Here is a 17,422-nt window from a genome sequence, read left to right on the forward strand (position 1 = left end):
ACCCTTGTTGTGTAGATTCATGCTATAACTGCAACTAGAGCGGCCCCTTTTTTTTGTTTCTCGAGTTATTAATCCCGTGTTTACCCTGACAACACTGTTAATCCTAATAACACCTCCATCAAACAATCATCAATCAAACCGAGTGATAAAACCAAGCCTAGCCCGTACTACATCATGACGTGGAGCGTCACGTGGATGCTCACGCTCATGGCATGTTGCATGAATCGACTCGGTGGCGGCACGTGCGCACGCGTGTGCCACGCCCTTAGTCATTCTCAACTTCTCAATAGGAGCACATTAACCCATCAATTTAAGTGGAGTCAACGTACAATCAAAATCCTAACAGAGCTAAAACTATATTGGACCGTAGCATTAACTATGAGCCTAAAATTTATTTTATTTAATTAAATAAATATGGACCAAGTCTACATTAAATCTAACGGGCTGTAACTAAGGCCTTGTTTAGTTTACCCTAAAAACCAAAAACTTTTCAAGATTCCCTGTCACACCGAATCTTGCGGCATGTGCATGGAGCATTAAATATAGATGAAAACAAAAACTAATTGCACAGTTTACCTGTAAATCGTTAGTCAAATCTTTTAAGCCTAGTTACTCCATGATTGGACAATGTTTGTCAAATAAAAACAAAAGTACTACAGTGTCAAAATCCAAAAACTTTTCGCATCTAAAGAAGGCACGGTAACCACGCTGCTCGTCCTTAGGTATCATAACTGGGTTGTGTCCGCTTTAATTTATTGTCCAACAATAATATGCCTATTATTCAAAAATGAAAAGAGAGAGTACCTAGTGAGCAAGGATCCATGGCCTAGAGTTTTATTAAAACGACATATATTTGTATGGTATATAAAAAATTGAGTTATCCCTAAGAGATGGAAAGAGACGAGGATCTCCAGGGCAATATAGATACGAAGGTCCATGTGGAAGCATCATCGTGTCATCGTCATCCTTAGGTGCTGCTTTTTACATATAGTATGATTTTCCTATGTCTGTATCTACACTCATTAGCTTGCATAAGAAAATGAAAAAGAAAAGTACATAGCATGGGGAGCATATATAAAATGAAAGTTCAGTCTATACAAGTAAGTAATTGCTGGTGCTCTCTGATCGAGATAAAAGAAAAAAAAAAGTACATAGCATGACCAATGCAGCTGATAAAATAAATTACGTACTTCATTGTCATTGTTGAGGGGAAAATCTGATCTGAGCAAAAGATATATGACTCTTTCCACATATATATGACGGTATATAAAAGAATTGAGTTATCCCAAGAAGATGAAAATAGACGAGGATCATCAGGGGCAATAAACTTTACTACAGTTTTTCTATGTCGGCATCCACATGCATTAGCTCGCCAAGAATTTAAAAGTTCAATCTAGTACAAGTAAATAACTGGGTGCTCTGATCAAGATGAAATAAATTAAAGTACACAGGATGAACAATGCAACTGATATAGTACTATAATAAGAAACCACTTCATTGTCGTCCAGGGGAAATATGATCTCCGGACAAAAAAATATTGACTTATTTCCCCAAATTTAATTTTATAAAAAAAAAGAGTTATCCTCAGATGGACGGGATGAAAAGAGAGGAGGGTCACCAGGACATTTTAGGTATGAAAGTGTTGAAAAGTAGACAATGAGTGAAATACACTATATAGGTCCCTAAAATTATTTGTAGGTGTCATATAGATCCCCAAAATCCCAAAATGCATTTTTAGATCCATAAAGTTAATTAGTTTGAGTCTCATCCTCCAGGATCAAACAGGTATTTACCCAACCCGATAGCTGACATGGCATGCTGACTCAGCGCCTACATAAATATGAGAGATGACCTACGTGTTAGCGGCAAGGCTCAATCTTAGAAAAATCATATCTTTTTCATATGGCCTTGGATGAAGATGATTTTTATATAAAATTGTAGCCCTTGATGAAATCTATAACTTTCTGGTTTTGAATATTTTCATTTAGGATTGTTAAAATGCTCTGAAAAAAATATAAAGTTTGAGGACCAACATGTCCAGATCGAGTTTTATTATTTGGACATATGCTGATGGTACAAAAATGAGGTATATCTCGAGATGGATGCATGGAATGAGATGAGGATCACCAGGGCAATATATATATATTGCATATATAGTCACGAAAGCGCATGGGAGGAAGCATCATATATCATGCATCGTTCTAAGGTGCTCGTACATGATGCTTAGGACATTTTCCTTTGTCCGTATACACGTGCATTGGCTACCGTCTTTTGTGTCCTACTGTAAAAATGAATGTGGCATGTATCTGTGCTTTGAACCTGGAACTTCCAAAGTGGAAAATGCTAAGTTTGATTAATGATTATATATAGTATATATAGTTCACTTGAATTTACTTATTTCTGCACCCTTGACAGTGAACAGCTGCTGGCTACTTGAATCTCAAAGTGTTAGAAGCTTTTTGCTTGGGAATGCTGGAATTCATTGGATCTTGGTTGGAGGATGGAGATTGAAGTTACTGCTCTGTAAACTTACTGAATTTGCCTCTGAGAAAGAGAAGATATACATGCATGCACACACCATCTCGATCGTAGCTAGCAACAAAGTGAGCATAGATCCATGGTCCAGGGTTTTATTATTTCGACATATTCTTATGGTATAAAAATGAGTTATATATCTCGAGATCGATGGAATGGAATGAGGCGAGGATCACCAGGGCAATATATAGCGCATGGGAAACACCAAGCATCATTCTAAGGCATTCAGTGCTGGTACGCGCTTAGGACACTTTTGCTATGTCCGTATACACGTGCATTAGCTCGCAAAAAGGATCTCACAGATCAGTCTAGCTAGTACAAGTATATAAGTAATTAGTGCTCTGATCGATGAAGATAAAAGAATAAAAGCACCTAAGCGTGAACCATGCAACTGATAAAATAAACTACTACGAGTACTTCATAAATTGTCGGCGGTGTGGCCCTTTCATTGCGGCGTTGAATAGGAGTAGCAAGCTAGCTAGCTAGGTCACGTTGGTCATCTATAAATACGTAGTCCTTGTTACAAATCAAGCAAGGCACACAAAGCAAGCTAATTAAGCCACGTACACTGCACACAAGAGAGCGCTTAGCCAGCAAAAATTAGAGTAGCTTAATTACTAGCAATGGAGAACCCTCCGAGTTTCGTAGTGACTCCCATCGCTGCACCTGTATCAGCGGAGTTCACCAAACTCACCTTCCGTAGCTTGTATATTCGTCGAAGTGGTCCAAGCAGCAGGGAGATATCTATGGATGGAAAATCTGATCTCGGCAAGAGATATTTCAGTGACTTCCCCGTATACGATGGTCCTGGCTCCGAGGCCAAACTCGTGGCTCGTGTGCAGGGACTCTCAGTCCAAGTTGGTAACACATACCAAATATTCACCATCGTCTTTGAGACCGAGAGGTATATGTATATATGTGCTTGCGATTTCAATACATTCATACATATATATGTCGTTGTTAAACTTTTCAACTAATAACACTACTAGTGTGTCACTTTCATATTTTCCTTAAACTCATGTGCAATTTATCATTAGAGACTGAAATTATAAGGGTGAGTCTCGTTACACAGTAGCTAATAAGTATAAACCTGCTTCTCGATCTATCAGCTCCATGTTTGGTATGCATAAAACGAGATATAATCTTCATGCATGCATGTCTTCGTCACGATTGACTAATAATGTGACATTTCCAGAGTTATTAAACAACTGTCATGGTAATAAACCACATTTACAAATTAAACTGTCGTTCTAGTATATGCGGAGTACTTACTTGTACTACTTCACACAGAAAATATGATTAACTTACCCTAAATTAAATATACAGGCTCAAGGGCTCAACGCTCCTTACCAATGGAGTGATAACTGGTGGGTCTGATGAATGGGCAATTTTCGGCGGAACCGGAGCGTTTGCTATGGCGACTGGTGTCATAAAAAGAAAATATCTTGCTGATAGGGATGGGGGGAAAAATACTGAAGAACTTATGATAGATGTTTTCTGCCCACTGTTTGTTGCTTCACAGCCGAAGGTGAGGGAAATCTTTCATAGAGTAGAAAGATCTATATGTTCTTAATTATCTGCATGCAGGACAGGCTTGCAAAGGTAGTATACTCACAGGTCACAGCTAGCTAGCGTTCTTGGATGAAACTCTTTGGTACTGGATGCAGGGCCCTACCACGAAGGCTGGATTATGGGGTGGACAGGGAGGGTCGAACCAGGACATAACGGTGCCACCAAAGCGTCTGCAGAGCCTCACCATTCGCAGTGGCAGCGCTATTGATGCTATTGAGTTCACTTATATTGACAATGCTGGTCAGAAGCACACTGCTGGCGCATGGGGTGGACCTGGTGGCACTGCTCACAGGGTGAGTGAGTTTTTTACATACCCCTATCTTTCAGCAAATAATTAATTAATGGTGTAAATATGACACATAATATATAACTAAGATGATTGATTGCCCAACTTTATCTGGGTTATTTCTCTGCTGCACAGAATGACAGAAGCAGCTACATTGACATCTCCATGGAAATTTCTAAACAATCTGCCTGATTTATGTCTTCCTCATGCCTGCAGATCGATCTTGACGATGCCGAGTATGTCAAGGAAGTTTCAGGAACCTACGGCACATTTGAAGGCATTACCGTCTTGACCTCATTCAAACTTGTCACCAATGTCAGAACCTGGGGCCCATGGGCCATCGAGAATGGGACACCTTTCTCCATCACCGCGCCAACCAACAGCAGCATTGTGGGATTCTATGGACGTGCAGGAAGGCTCATCGATGCCATTGGTGTTTACTTTGCGTGAATTTTGAAGAGCTGGCCTAGATACACTGCCTTCCCAAAAATCCCTTAAGGCCCGTTTGTTTCTGAACTGGAATGGTCTGGAATTGTTTCAGGCCTAAAATCATTCAATATTTATACTAGGCTGAAAATATTCGGGGCTATTCTAGGCCAGAAATGTCTAACCGAACGGGCACAATAAATACAATTAGCTAGGCAGGGACAATGCAATGCACTGGACATATGTTAGTGTCTATGGCCATCATCATCCTTTGTCAAATAAAGGTCTTGATCAAAGACTGCCTCCATGTTATCGAATCATTTCCTTTTATTATAGTTTGGGGCTTTCAGCATTAAACAATTATGTATTAATATTTATTTACTTACACCAATTTCTGATCGAGCACAAAATGTCCAAATAATTCAAAGATCATATTATTCTTAGAGAATTTTTACAATGGTTGGAAAGGCGATGTGAAGCGATTAATGTGTCTATGGTTGGTGGGCCTACAACATGAGAAGCGATGAGAGGCGATGAAAGCAATACGATAGGAAGCGATTGGTGTGTCTATGATTGGTGGGCCATATATGTCATGTCGCGCCTCCCATCGCCTCTAAAATTGAGAGGATTAGGATCCCCAAATAGAGGAGCGGTAATTTCTTTTTTCGTAGTTCTTTTTTAATAAAGGGTAAAAGGGTAAATGTATAATTAAAAATGTTTTTGAGTAGTATATGGTGTATAATTCAAGTATTATAGTTAGATGTATATTTTCTTGTTAGGGTTCATTGAACTTGCGGTTCTTACGCTTCTCGCTGTACCTCTGCACCCTCACCTCCCGCTCCGCTGCTGCAACGACCACGGCGGCAGCGGCGCCTGGGACGCCGACAACAGTTTTTTTCGAGACCACGCCGTTACGTGTTTTTCATTAAGCAGAATAAAGGTGAAACAAAGTTCTTGCAGGACTTTACAAACCGGACACGCAATAGTAACAACCGGTTACCAAAACGTATCCCAAAAGGACCGACCACCCCCACCAAGAGAAACAAGGAACTACAGGCTACCGAAAGAAAGCAACTGGAGGCGGCACACTAAAGCCTGGCAAGCAAAACACCAAGCTGGCTGCAACCGGCCGACTCCCAAGCCCGCGCCTCAGACAACATGGCCTCGAAGAACTTGGTCGGGAGCGACACCACTCTATCGAAGGTTCTAGCATTCCTTTCCTTCTAAAACAACCCGCCAATTAAGAAGACCAGGATGTCGAAACCCCTCTGCAACGTTTTAGGCACCAGCTTGCGGCTCCTGATCCACCAATGCAGCACACCAGCTTGCGACGCCGACGACAGTGGCCGCAGCATCTGCCGGCGGCCACATATGGCCGTCCATGCAGCGGCCTGCAGGTCACCGGGCTGCGCCCACAACGGTACAGTGCCGTGGTGGACGGGCGCCACGCCATCCGGCAGGTAGTAGCTATCGCCCCCCGTGACACAGACCGCAGGGAGTTCAACGTCGGACAGCAGGTCGAACAAGCACATCCTGCCCTCCGCGCCGCCGTCTCTGGTGGTGAAGCTCGCCGCAGCGAGTTCAGAAAGAATATATAGTACACATGCTTCCTTTTGGAAAAGAATGAACTGAGAAATCTGTAGATAAATGCCCGCTTCCTGTTGGAAAAGAATGACTGCTGAATCGGTAGATAAATGCACCTGCAAATTGGGAACATCCAAAAGCTGAGCAAATGATACACCCATGATTTTCTTTAGCTCATCTGGTGCGTCGTAATTGAGAAGCCAGTACAACGTAAACTAGTAACTATGGCCTTGTTTAGTTCAATCTGAAAACCAAAAAGTTTTCAAGATTCTCCGTCACATCGAATCTTGTGACACATGCATGAAACATTAAATATAAACGAAAACAAAAACTAATTACACAGTTTAGTTGTAAATCACGAGACGAATCTTTTGATCCTAGTTAGTCTATAATTGGATAATATTTGTCACAAACAAACGAAAATACTACAGTACCGAAATATTTTCACTTTTTGGAACTAAACAAGGCCTATATACAACCAACGTTACTACTGCAAAATACGTTCGGTGCCGCGCTCGCCGCCGATCGACGTGTACCTGGCGCGCAGAGGATGCCGGCTCGGAACGCGTCATGGCCGCCGTCCCCAATGCTTCGTTAAAAACCAGATGGAGGTCAGTTGCCAAGGCTGCTGGTGCGTAACATCCTGCTGTTTGCGCAGTACTACTCCCGTCCATTGCACGTACATCTACAACTACAACTCTACAACTCCAACTCAAACCGGCCAGACTGCGTACGTGGAACTCCGTCATAGAGTCATAGCGCAGACGCTCGGGATAAGATAACACGGCAAGAAGACACGGAAGAACACAATTAGGCTTTGTTTGTTTAGTTCCGAAAACATTTTGGTTTTCGAAACGGTAGCACTTTCGTTTTTATTTGACAAACATTGTCCAATCATAGAGTAACTAGGCTTAAAGATTCATCTCGCGATTTACAGGTAAACTGTGTAATTAGTTTTTATTTTCGTCTATATTTAATACTCTATGCATTTGCCGCAAGATTCGATGTGACGGAGAATCTTGAAAAAATTTTGGGTTTTGGAGTGAACTAAACAAGGCCTTACAATGGCACCAAAGAGGCAAAGACCAGGACTTGTGTTAGTTCCCGATGCGTCACGAGCAAGCAGTGGTCGCTGTCTTCGTCTTGCTCTGGGCCATCGAGGACCGGCCTCCACGTCGTCCGCCACCTTGGCATTTCCTGAGCTAGCTAATGGCATGACGTACGCCGGCATGGCATGGCGGCGTCACTTGGTTCTTGCATGGTTGAGCTTCTTATCAATACAACTTTTGCATTTGACGTTGGCTGACCTTGCCTTGCTTTATTGTGCCCCTGAGAATGGCATAAATCAATGGAAGAAGATTTTTCAAACAGCATACCGAAAAAGGATAATTAACATTAAGGAATAGGGTTTACAAATTGAAGGAATGGAGCATAACGATGACCAGTATACTTAGAGATGGCAATGGCTATCCGAAACCCGATGGGTATTTACTCTATTAGAGTAAAAGTTTGGGTCAATTTCTACCCATGGGTTCGTTAATGGGCAAAATGCTAGACCCAGCGGGTTTGTGGGCATGAATCTAGGAGTATAGTAACCAAACCCGTGAAACCATGGGTTTTTCAAACCCATAAACTTGTATTTAGATAATCATAAATATTTTGTGAAACATTAATTAAGAAAAAAGAACTAAGAAAAGGATAGCTGATATATGCCTAACCACTAGCAAGTTGGTACTGCATAGGTGTTGATACAGTTGTGGCCTAGTTAAGCCAGCAGCCTTTGGTGGATATGGATAGAAGCGGTAGCAGCACACTGCACACAACAGTGCTTCATTTTGATCGTCTACCTCCCATCCATGGCATGGTTGGGAGAAAAAATAAAATTAGCTATTTACAATATCTATAGCTATTTATTTTTTATGTATATGTATATTATTCTTATATATACTATTTGAGTCTATTTTTACTGTTGGGTATGGGCGACCCGTGCGTACCTGAAACTTACGTGGGCATAGATTTGGGTTAAATGTTGCACCTGTTATAAGTCGGTTTTTTAATGGGTTCATATGATCTTCACAGGTATAGATCTGGGATAGTAAAACCCAACAGGTTTATGACCGTTGTCATCTTTAAGTATACTTGGTACTTTGGTAGGTGTACCACACCAACTTTTTCCTCCGTTGCCGAGGCCTTGTTTAGTTCCGAAAAGTGAAAACTTTTCGAAACTGTAGCACTTTTGTTTGTTTATGATAAATATTATTCAATTATGGACTAATTAGGATCAAAAGATTCATCTCGTGATTTCTAGCTAAACTATGTAATTAGTTTTTGTTTTCGTCTATATTTAATGTTTCATGCATGTACCACAAGATTCGATGTGACGGAGAACCTTGCAAATTTTGTGAACTAAACAAGGCCCGAGTGTGATGACAATCGAGACGTAGCCATCCACGGTGGCGGCGGCCACCGCAGTCACCTCGGACATGGCGCACATTTAAGGCCTCCCAACGACATGCACATATACAGGACGTCCACTCCATCTCCATCCTCGACGGTGGCATCGATGATGGCCGTGAGGATCGATGCGTGACCCCGACCGCATCAACTCGTGGGGCACCACGATGTCATGCATATTTATTAGAGTGACATGTCAGTAAAATTGTACTTTTTACATGAAACGAAGAGGAGAGAGAAGGAAGTAGTTTCACTATGGTGAAACTTTGCTGGCGTTGTTTCCCACGCGGTGAAACAGGATGAAATCCCCACTGATGACTAAATCGTTTCACCATCTTGCATGTGATCCAATCATTTTGCAGTAATTAAATGCTTTGCCCAGCAGTGGCGGGACAAGACTTTAACGTTGGGTACTCCCATTTAGTAAGGCCCTGTTTAGTTTCCCACCCAAAATTTTTTCATCTAAATTGGACCTAAGAAGACAGTATGTCTCCGCCAAAAACCCAAAAAATTTTCATTTCTAATCTAAACAGGACCTAAGAAAAAGATTCCATTCTATGACAGTATGTAACGACACCGATAACAAAAGGTATAAATTGCTCAAATCTAAAATACCCAAAGAATAAATGGAAATTACAACATAGGAATATTAATGAGAAACAATTTAGTGTAGAAGATGGTTCCTCTCTGATGTTTTGAGAAGAAATATTAGGATAATACCTAGCAGGCTTAACCAATTGTCTTTATCAATTTTTATTTGTTATGCATACTCTGGGATCTACAAGAAGAATGTACACACTAGTGTTAATTGAAAAGTTTTGATAGTCATATTACAAATAATCCTAAATTAAGGCAATAGGATTTAACCACGTCACGTCTTCATCCATGCTAACATAGTAACTAGGAATTATGTGCTACCACGTACCACCTGCTATAGTTGGCAGCTCGTTCTTACGGCCGATGGCCCTGGCTTCACGCAATTGTGCATGGTGTCGCAGCCATCCCTGGGCCCTGCCCAGCTAGCCAACACCCCAGAACAATACAGGGACGCTCGGCACCAATGGGTGAGCGTCAGCCGCCCTAGCATAGCGCAGTCACGAGCCGTGCAACCATCACGGGGAATCCAAACGGGATTGGGCAAGAATCGGGTCACTTTCCTACTTTCTTGGGCAATCAGGTAGGGGCTTTTAGATGGGCCATGAGAGGGGCTGCGTGCACAACGGATGGGAGTGGGCGTTTTGACTTGAAATGGAGAATAAAGTTGAATATAACATATACATATATGTATAATTGATGTATAAGTATTTTTTTTGGCATAAAAGTTGGGTATTCCTGGGAATACCCAGCATCAACGTGGCTCCGCCCATGTTGCCCAGCCTAGGAAACATCAAAGTGAAACTCATGCATTGTGAAGGTTGTTTCATTGTTCGTTTCATTGATGCTCTGTCAGCAGATTTGTTTTGGAAACAGTGCATTGAAACGGGCCATTGAGACTGGCCTGAGGACACCAGGCCATGGCACGGTAGCACCCTAAAATTTACTCCTTTTGAAATATAGATAAAATTATTTTAATTTTGTATTTTTATGCTCATGAAAATATAGGAAAAATAATATTTTTCATTAAATTAAAATTTATCATAAGGCTTAGTAATATTATTATGCATACATGCTGGTGCATATGTTTTGATGTGATGCTTGTTGCTCCTTTATGTGTTGATAGTAAGAAAAATATTTAAAATACGTTTAGTAGATCGATCTTCCTTATTCGGCACGTATTTATCTTTTATCTACAACTAAATTTCTTATTTCTAAGCTCAAATTTTTATTAGGACCTTCCTAAAATATTTTCTTTATCACTCAAAGCACTTCTTTTAGTTCCTCGTCCATCAAGCACTCTCTACAAATTTTTCGAGAATTTTTTCAGCTTCTGTTCTCACTTTTCTGTGAGCATGATCTAATTTTTAGATGCTCCAAACAATCTTCTCATGAGCTCCAAATACTTTATTTGGATTCCTCATGTTCTACAATATCTCTGAGAATTTTTTCCAAATTTTCAGAGCTTTCAGAGTATTTTTCGTGGCTTAACTACTAATTCTGGACTTTACTAGAATTATTTTATCCATGAAAATAATTAATTTCGAAAATAATAAATCCTTCATTTTACTCTAACCCAACGTCATCATGATTCAAAGGCCAAATGTTTTTTTTTACTAATGGGCTTTAATAATTAATTAGGTCCATTAGTAAAGGTGGTAGGTGCAACATCAATTAGTACCATATTGCTATTTGATGTAGATGTGGAGAGTTTTTCTCCCTATATATATATGTACCAACTCCTTAGGTTCAACACACCAAAACTACCATATGAGAGAAGCCCTAGTTTAGGAAATCTCTCGTGTAGTAAATTAAATTTTTCTCCGGTCCTTGTCTCGTCGACACTTTCGTCTCCAGGCTGCACGACTCACCGTTCGCACAGAGTTCATCTAGAAATCATCATCGTCAGAGTGGTGAGCCTCTTTGTGTTACACCCCGGCTATTCTTATCTTTTTTTTTAACTGGAACTATACCTGCTCTTCGCCCGTTGCTTCCAATTTATGTTTTGATATCTGTCTTTATTAAAAATTACAGCGCTCCTAGGCTAACTCAGTGGCCGAGACTGTCGACGAAAGCTGGTCGGCAGTCTACCTTGGGGTATACCCACGGTAGTAGTTTATCGGTAGACGGTGCGCAAACTACGAACTCGATGGTGACGCAAGACACGGACAAGCTTTTTATCCAGGTTCGGCCGCCGAGTTGGCGTAATACCTACGTCCTGCGTCTGGTTGTATTGATTTGTGTTGAGAGAATATGATGTCCTAGGGGGGTCCCTTGCCTCTCCTTATATAGTCCGAAGGGCAGGGTTACAAATCTGGAAACTAATCCTAGTCGGTTACAATTGCCATAGATAGTTCGATATCAATTCCTATTCTAACCGACTAGAATCTTGTTTGATCTCCACGTCTTGTTTCCTTGCGCGAAACTCCGAGCTGTCGGATCAAACCTTGAGCTTGTCTCGTAATGGGCCAAGCCTCCTGGCCCAAGTCTAGCCGTAAGGGTATAGGGTTTTATACCCCCACAGCTAGTCCCCGAGCACCATGTATTGTGAAGTAACACGCCGTCTTGAGCTTCTTTGACCAATGAAACTTAATATCTTCAATCATTATGAAAGTTGCCCAAATAGTTGCGACAACTGTTTGAACAAATCTAAAGGCGTCCGATTAACTTCATCATCAAAGAAGCCAACTGTTCGAAGAATGCATGGTGCTCTTGAGAAAAAATATTCCTTTTTTGGTGAAGTGTGCCCACTTTATTTTTTTCCAAAAGTACAGTCTATCAACAAAACAAGCAAATTCACCACAAGGTGAAGTGTGCCCACTTAGTCCCCGAGCCTGGTAGCAGGTGACATAGTCACGTGGTGCCAGGGTCCAAAAAAGAATCTCCAAAGCTGCTTTGTATGTGGGATGCATCGCTAGATGCATCGTACCGATGTAGTCCCCGAGCTTGCTGGAAGACGAAGTATGAGCCTCGTAGCAAGGTCTAAAAAATTAATTTTACCAGTCCGTCTGCAATTGAACAGACTGATCGACCAGTCCCCTGGTGTACAATAGTATGACCATTAGGACCCAAGTACCAAGTGCGCTCCTTAGAATCCTGCGTTGCTATGCTGGACGACCAGTCCCCGAGCATCAAGCGCTTAGTGGTCGGTGCGATATTTTGAAGTTCCGAGCTGATAGACTAGACGACCAGTCCCCGAGCATCAAGCGCTCGGTGGTCGGTACAGTCCTTGAAGTTCCGAGTCGATAGACTAGACGACCAGTCCCCGAGCATCAAGTGCTCGGTGGTCGGTACAGTCTTTGAAGTTCTGAGTCGATAGACTAGACGACCAGTCCCCGAGCATCAAGTGCTCGGTGGTCGGCACAGTCCCCGGATTGTTGACTCTCTACCATATTTGTCTTCTTGTTTTTGAAAAGATCTTTCCAGTTAAAGTTGACGTGACGAGGCCTCCTGACGGGACGTCAGATGGATGCATGAAAAGTTGCGCCTGGCAACTGTGCAGCCACCCTTCGCATGGTTTGAGGAAAGGAAACCATCAATTGGTACGAAAACTCCACCGCATTAATCGTCTATAATCATTGAAAACCGGAACGCCGCATCCGCCGCACGGCCTGCCCACTTCCCGAGAATACGGGAAGTGGGAGAGGTGGATTTGCGAGTTATAAGAGCTCGACAGTTCCGCCTGTACTGCTTACCCTGCCATTGCCTTCAAGCCTTCCGCTCTTGCCTCTTTCAATCACCGGCATCTTCCTAACTCAAGTCCACTTCCTCACCTCCAATGGCGAAGAGCGACTCCAAGAAGAGGGCCGAACTGATGGCCAAGGAGTGGAAGAAATCCCGCAGCACCACCAAATCTCTTGGTGACCTCGTCGATATGGGGCTTCTGCACAGCCTGGAGCTCGGCGGCTGGAGGGCACCGGAGGGGGAGAGCTACCCCGACCCCCGCGCCGGTGAGATCGTCGTGTTTGAAGATTTCATTAAGAGGGGATTTGGGGTTCCTGTTCATCCTTTTCTTCAAGGTCTTCTTTTGTACTATGAGATCAGGATTTGCAATCTGCACCCGAACTCAATTCTCCTCATTTCCACTTTTATCCATTTGTGCGAGGCCTATGTTGGCATAGAGCCGCACTTCGATCTCTTTCGTTATCTTTTCTGCTTAAGGAAGAAGGGAGCAGTTGGAGGCTCCAAGATTGCAGGTGGAGTATACCTCAATCTCCGGGACGGGATGAAGAACCGGTACCTGAACTGCCCTTGGAATACCTCTCTTACCGAGTGGTATAAGAAATGGTTCTACGACAGGGAGGAGCCGGGCAGCTCCACGTTCTGTGACGTGGGGTACATCCCCGAGAAGAGGGTCAGTTGGACCGACCGCCCAGAATTCGACGGACAAGTAGCAGACCTGATGAAGCTGATCGACTGGTCGCGCTTGGACGGGCTAGGGGTGGTCGGTAACTTTGTTTGCCGCCGAGTGATGCCCTGCCAGAAGAGGGTGCACTCGGCGTATGAGTACGCCGGAAGCCAGGACCCGACCAGGATGAGGCCTGAGGTCCTGGAGAAGGAAGAGGTGCAGCAGTTGTTGAACGAATTGTTCAACTTTACTGACGGGGGCTTCATCCGTGGTAGTGATCGGGTGCAAGCTTTCAAGCTGGGGCGACCAGCCCCTAAGGTAATGTCCTTTACTGACTGACTCTTTAGCATTCGTTATATCGTCGGCTGCTGACTTGTCTGTATTTCTCTTTGTAGATCGGAGATGTAGATAGGTGCACAGTGTATGTGTCACTGGCACCTGGGATGGAGGATCCCACAAGGAAAGATCCGCCTTAGAAGACGCTGCACGGTGTGATCGGTACACCAGCAGTGAGGAGGACCAGGCCCGCCCCGTCCCGACCACCGAGGAGAGGGTGGCGGGGAAAAGGCCACTGGCAGCAGGTCCTTTGCCGGTACCGACGTTGCCGGCGGAGAGCAGCCAAGCGCCGAAGCGCCGTCGGCTCGTGCGGATCGTTGACGACGACGACGACAACGACGAGGAGGCCGTACCGTCGCTAGTTCGACGACCTCGGAGCCGCCCAGATAGTGCGCCGGCCACTACTGATCGGGTGGCCAGCGACCCTCCTGCACCGCGCGTTGTCGAGATGGGGGCGCAGGTGCCGACTGGCCGGACGAGGAGGAGGTTCACCGCGACCTACCGTCGATCGGACTTGTAAGTGTTCGACTTACGTATTTTGGCATTTTTTTATTGTACTTTTGTTCTTTTAGCGCGGCGTCGGATGTCAACCCCGGCCATGCCGCCGGCCAGGGGACGGATGAGCCTGCCTGCGCTGCTGAAGACGCGGCGCCGCAGACCACGGAGCAGCCTGCGGCTGCAGCCGTGCCTGTGAGTACCGAGGAGCCCCCAGCCGCGGCACCGACCACGTCGAGCAGCCCGGCCAGGGCTGAGGAAGCTACAGGGGCACCTCCCCCAGCGAACGCCACAGAAGGGGAGGGGAGAGCCCCGACCCCTCCTCCCGCCGAGGAGAGCGAAGTCCCCACGCCGCCCCGAGCAAGGGCCGCTTCGACTGCAGGCTCCCCGGGTCTAGCCCGGGGGCCAGTAATGCCTTCGACTGCTACCGGGAGCAATACGACGGGTGTGGAGGAAACCCAGGCGGCCTCCGATGACGAGGTGGAGGAGATTGAAGGTCGTCCCCGCGATGGCCGCCAACACGTGTATGTGTGGCGCCAACGCGGGGATCACTTCATCGGGCATGAGGAGCTTGCCGAGACCGAGGAGGCCGCCAGGGTCGAGCGCGCGGCCAAACGCCTTGTCGACGAAGTCAAGGTAAGCGGTTATTTGCACTGTTGTACATTCTGTGCGTTGTCTTGCTTGGTTGTCATATGTTCGTTTTGTAGGGCGCGATGAAAACGGCAAAGTACCGGAAACGGTGCTTCGACCAGATAGAAGGCGTTGTGGCCGAGAACAAGGCCCTGGCCACGGAGGTGGACCGGCTGCGATCGGAGGTTGGGGAGAAAGTGGCCGAGATGAATGCCCAAGAGGAGCATCGTCTCGAGCTTACGCGTCGCTTAGCCGACCAGTACCGTCAGCGAGAAGGTTATTCGCGCGCTCCGAGCACCTTCGTGTAGCTGTGTAGTTCGCTTTGCTGACCAGGTTATGATTCACTTAGGCCTGGAGGAGGAGGTGACGCGCCTCCGACAGGAGAAGGAGCAGCTCAGCCAAGAGCTCGCTGGTGCGCTGGAGTCCGGGCGCTGAACAGGAGAGGAGTTGGGTCGTAAGGACCGGGAGTTATCTGGTAATACGCACCGCCTCGTTATCTGCCGCTTGTCGCCCCCTTTGTTTTTTTTGATATGTTGAAGATAACGTCCTGCTTGACTTGCAGTGCTCAAGGTGAACGCCAAGAAGCACCTGGATGAGCTGGTCAAGGACCGGGACTCCTGGAAGGTCAACTGTTGTAAGATCTGGAAGGGAGTATCCCCGGTCCTGGATCTGATCAGTCCCGAGCTCCCGGAGAGCCAGCCCCGCGCGCCGAAGTTGACTCCGGTGGAGAAGGCGCAACGGGCGTGGGACTGGCTCCAGCAATTTGTAAAGGACGCTGGGGACTTCGCTGGCGCGCATGTCCTTAGCATGGTGCGCGCCCACTACCCTCTGGTCGACTTGTCCAGGCTGGAGAAGGGGTACCCCAAGGAGGTCGGCCCGCAGGAGAAGGACGAGCTTCGGGGTGGTCTGCTGGACTTGTCGTCGATGGTGATCGGCGACATCAATCTGTGCGGAACGGCCACTCCCCCCGACCAGCCAGGCTCAGACAGGTCGGCTAGGGAGCTGTCGGGCGCGTCTGTTGCGGGAGATGGGCGGTCGACGCCTGCGGTCTCGACCAGCCAGGCGCCGGTGGCCCCGACCCCTTCGTCCGGGCAGCAGGGCCAAACGGGTGATCAGCCCGAGCAGTTAGGCCGATAGGGTAGTCTGTAGGAGTAGGCTAGCGTCTGCCCGTCAGGGTATTTATTGTAAACTTTGTATGTAAAGTTTGTAATAAAGTTTGCTTTTGTCATGACTGTTATTTTGAGCGCTGTATAATTTTCTGAGTGACGTGTCACCGTATTCGACTTTGTAGTCGCTAAGAGCTTCCGTTGCAGAAGGTTTGCCAAGAGTTCTGCGTGCAACAAAGTATAGGCAAAAAAAATAGAAAACTTTATTATTGACAATTATAAGATATTTACAAGCGAAAGTTGTTAGAACTTATGGGTAAAATCGTCGAAGTTTGTCTATGTGCCAAGAGTTAGGCACGCGTGTCCCGTCTGGGTATGCCAATCTGTAGGACGTGGGTCGTGTGACTTCGGCGACCACGAAGGGTCCTTCCCAGGGAGTGGAGAGCTTGTGCATTCCCTCTTGGCTTGTTCTCCACCTAAGTACCAGGTCGCCGACCACGAAGGAACGGTCCTTGACGTTCCTGTTGTGGTATCGCCTGACTGCCGCGAGATACTTTGCTGTTCGGAGACAAGAATTCAAACGCTTTTCCTCCATGCAGTTGATTTCGAGTTCTCTGGCGTTGTCGGCTGTCGCCTGGTCGTAGTGTTCAATCCTAGGAGATCCGAAGGTTATGTCAGACGGCAGGACTGCCTCGGAGCCGTAGACCATGAAGTAGGGAGATACTCCTGTGTTTCGACTGGTCTGAGTTCGGAGGCCCCAGACCACGGCAGGTAACTCTTTCATCCATCGACCGGGTGCTCTGTCGTTCTCGGTGTACAGCCTTTTCTTTAGGGCGTCAATGATCATTCCGTTTGCGCGTTCAACTTGACCATTGGCCCGTGGATGAGCCACTGACACATATTTTATGACTATGCCCCTGTCATCGCAGAAGTCCCAAAATGTGGTGCCAGTGAACTGAGTACCCAGGTCGGTGATTATGCTGTTCGGGATGCCGAATCTGTGTATGATTTGATTGAGGAACTCTACAGCCTTCTCGGAGGTTGCTTTGACCAGAG

General features: G+C 45.5%; 1 protein-coding gene across 1 annotated transcript; it reads left to right on the forward strand.

Moving 5' to 3' along the window:
• Positions 3,042 to 5,210, forward strand: LOC8067358 (agglutinin). The gene is made up of 4 exons (XM_002439137.2): positions 3,042 to 3,439; positions 3,862 to 4,063; positions 4,203 to 4,400; positions 4,610 to 5,210. The coding sequence occupies exons 1-4, from the start codon at positions 3,159 to 3,161 to the stop codon at positions 4,841 to 4,843; spliced, it is 915 nt and encodes a 304-aa protein (XP_002439182.1). The 5' UTR covers positions 3,042 to 3,158; the 3' UTR covers positions 4,844 to 5,210.

Source organism: Sorghum bicolor, chromosome 9, assembly GCF_000003195.3.
Source record: "Sorghum bicolor cultivar BTx623 chromosome 9, Sorghum_bicolor_NCBIv3, whole genome shotgun sequence".
Taxonomy (NCBI): domain Eukaryota; kingdom Viridiplantae; phylum Streptophyta; class Magnoliopsida; order Poales; family Poaceae; genus Sorghum; species Sorghum bicolor.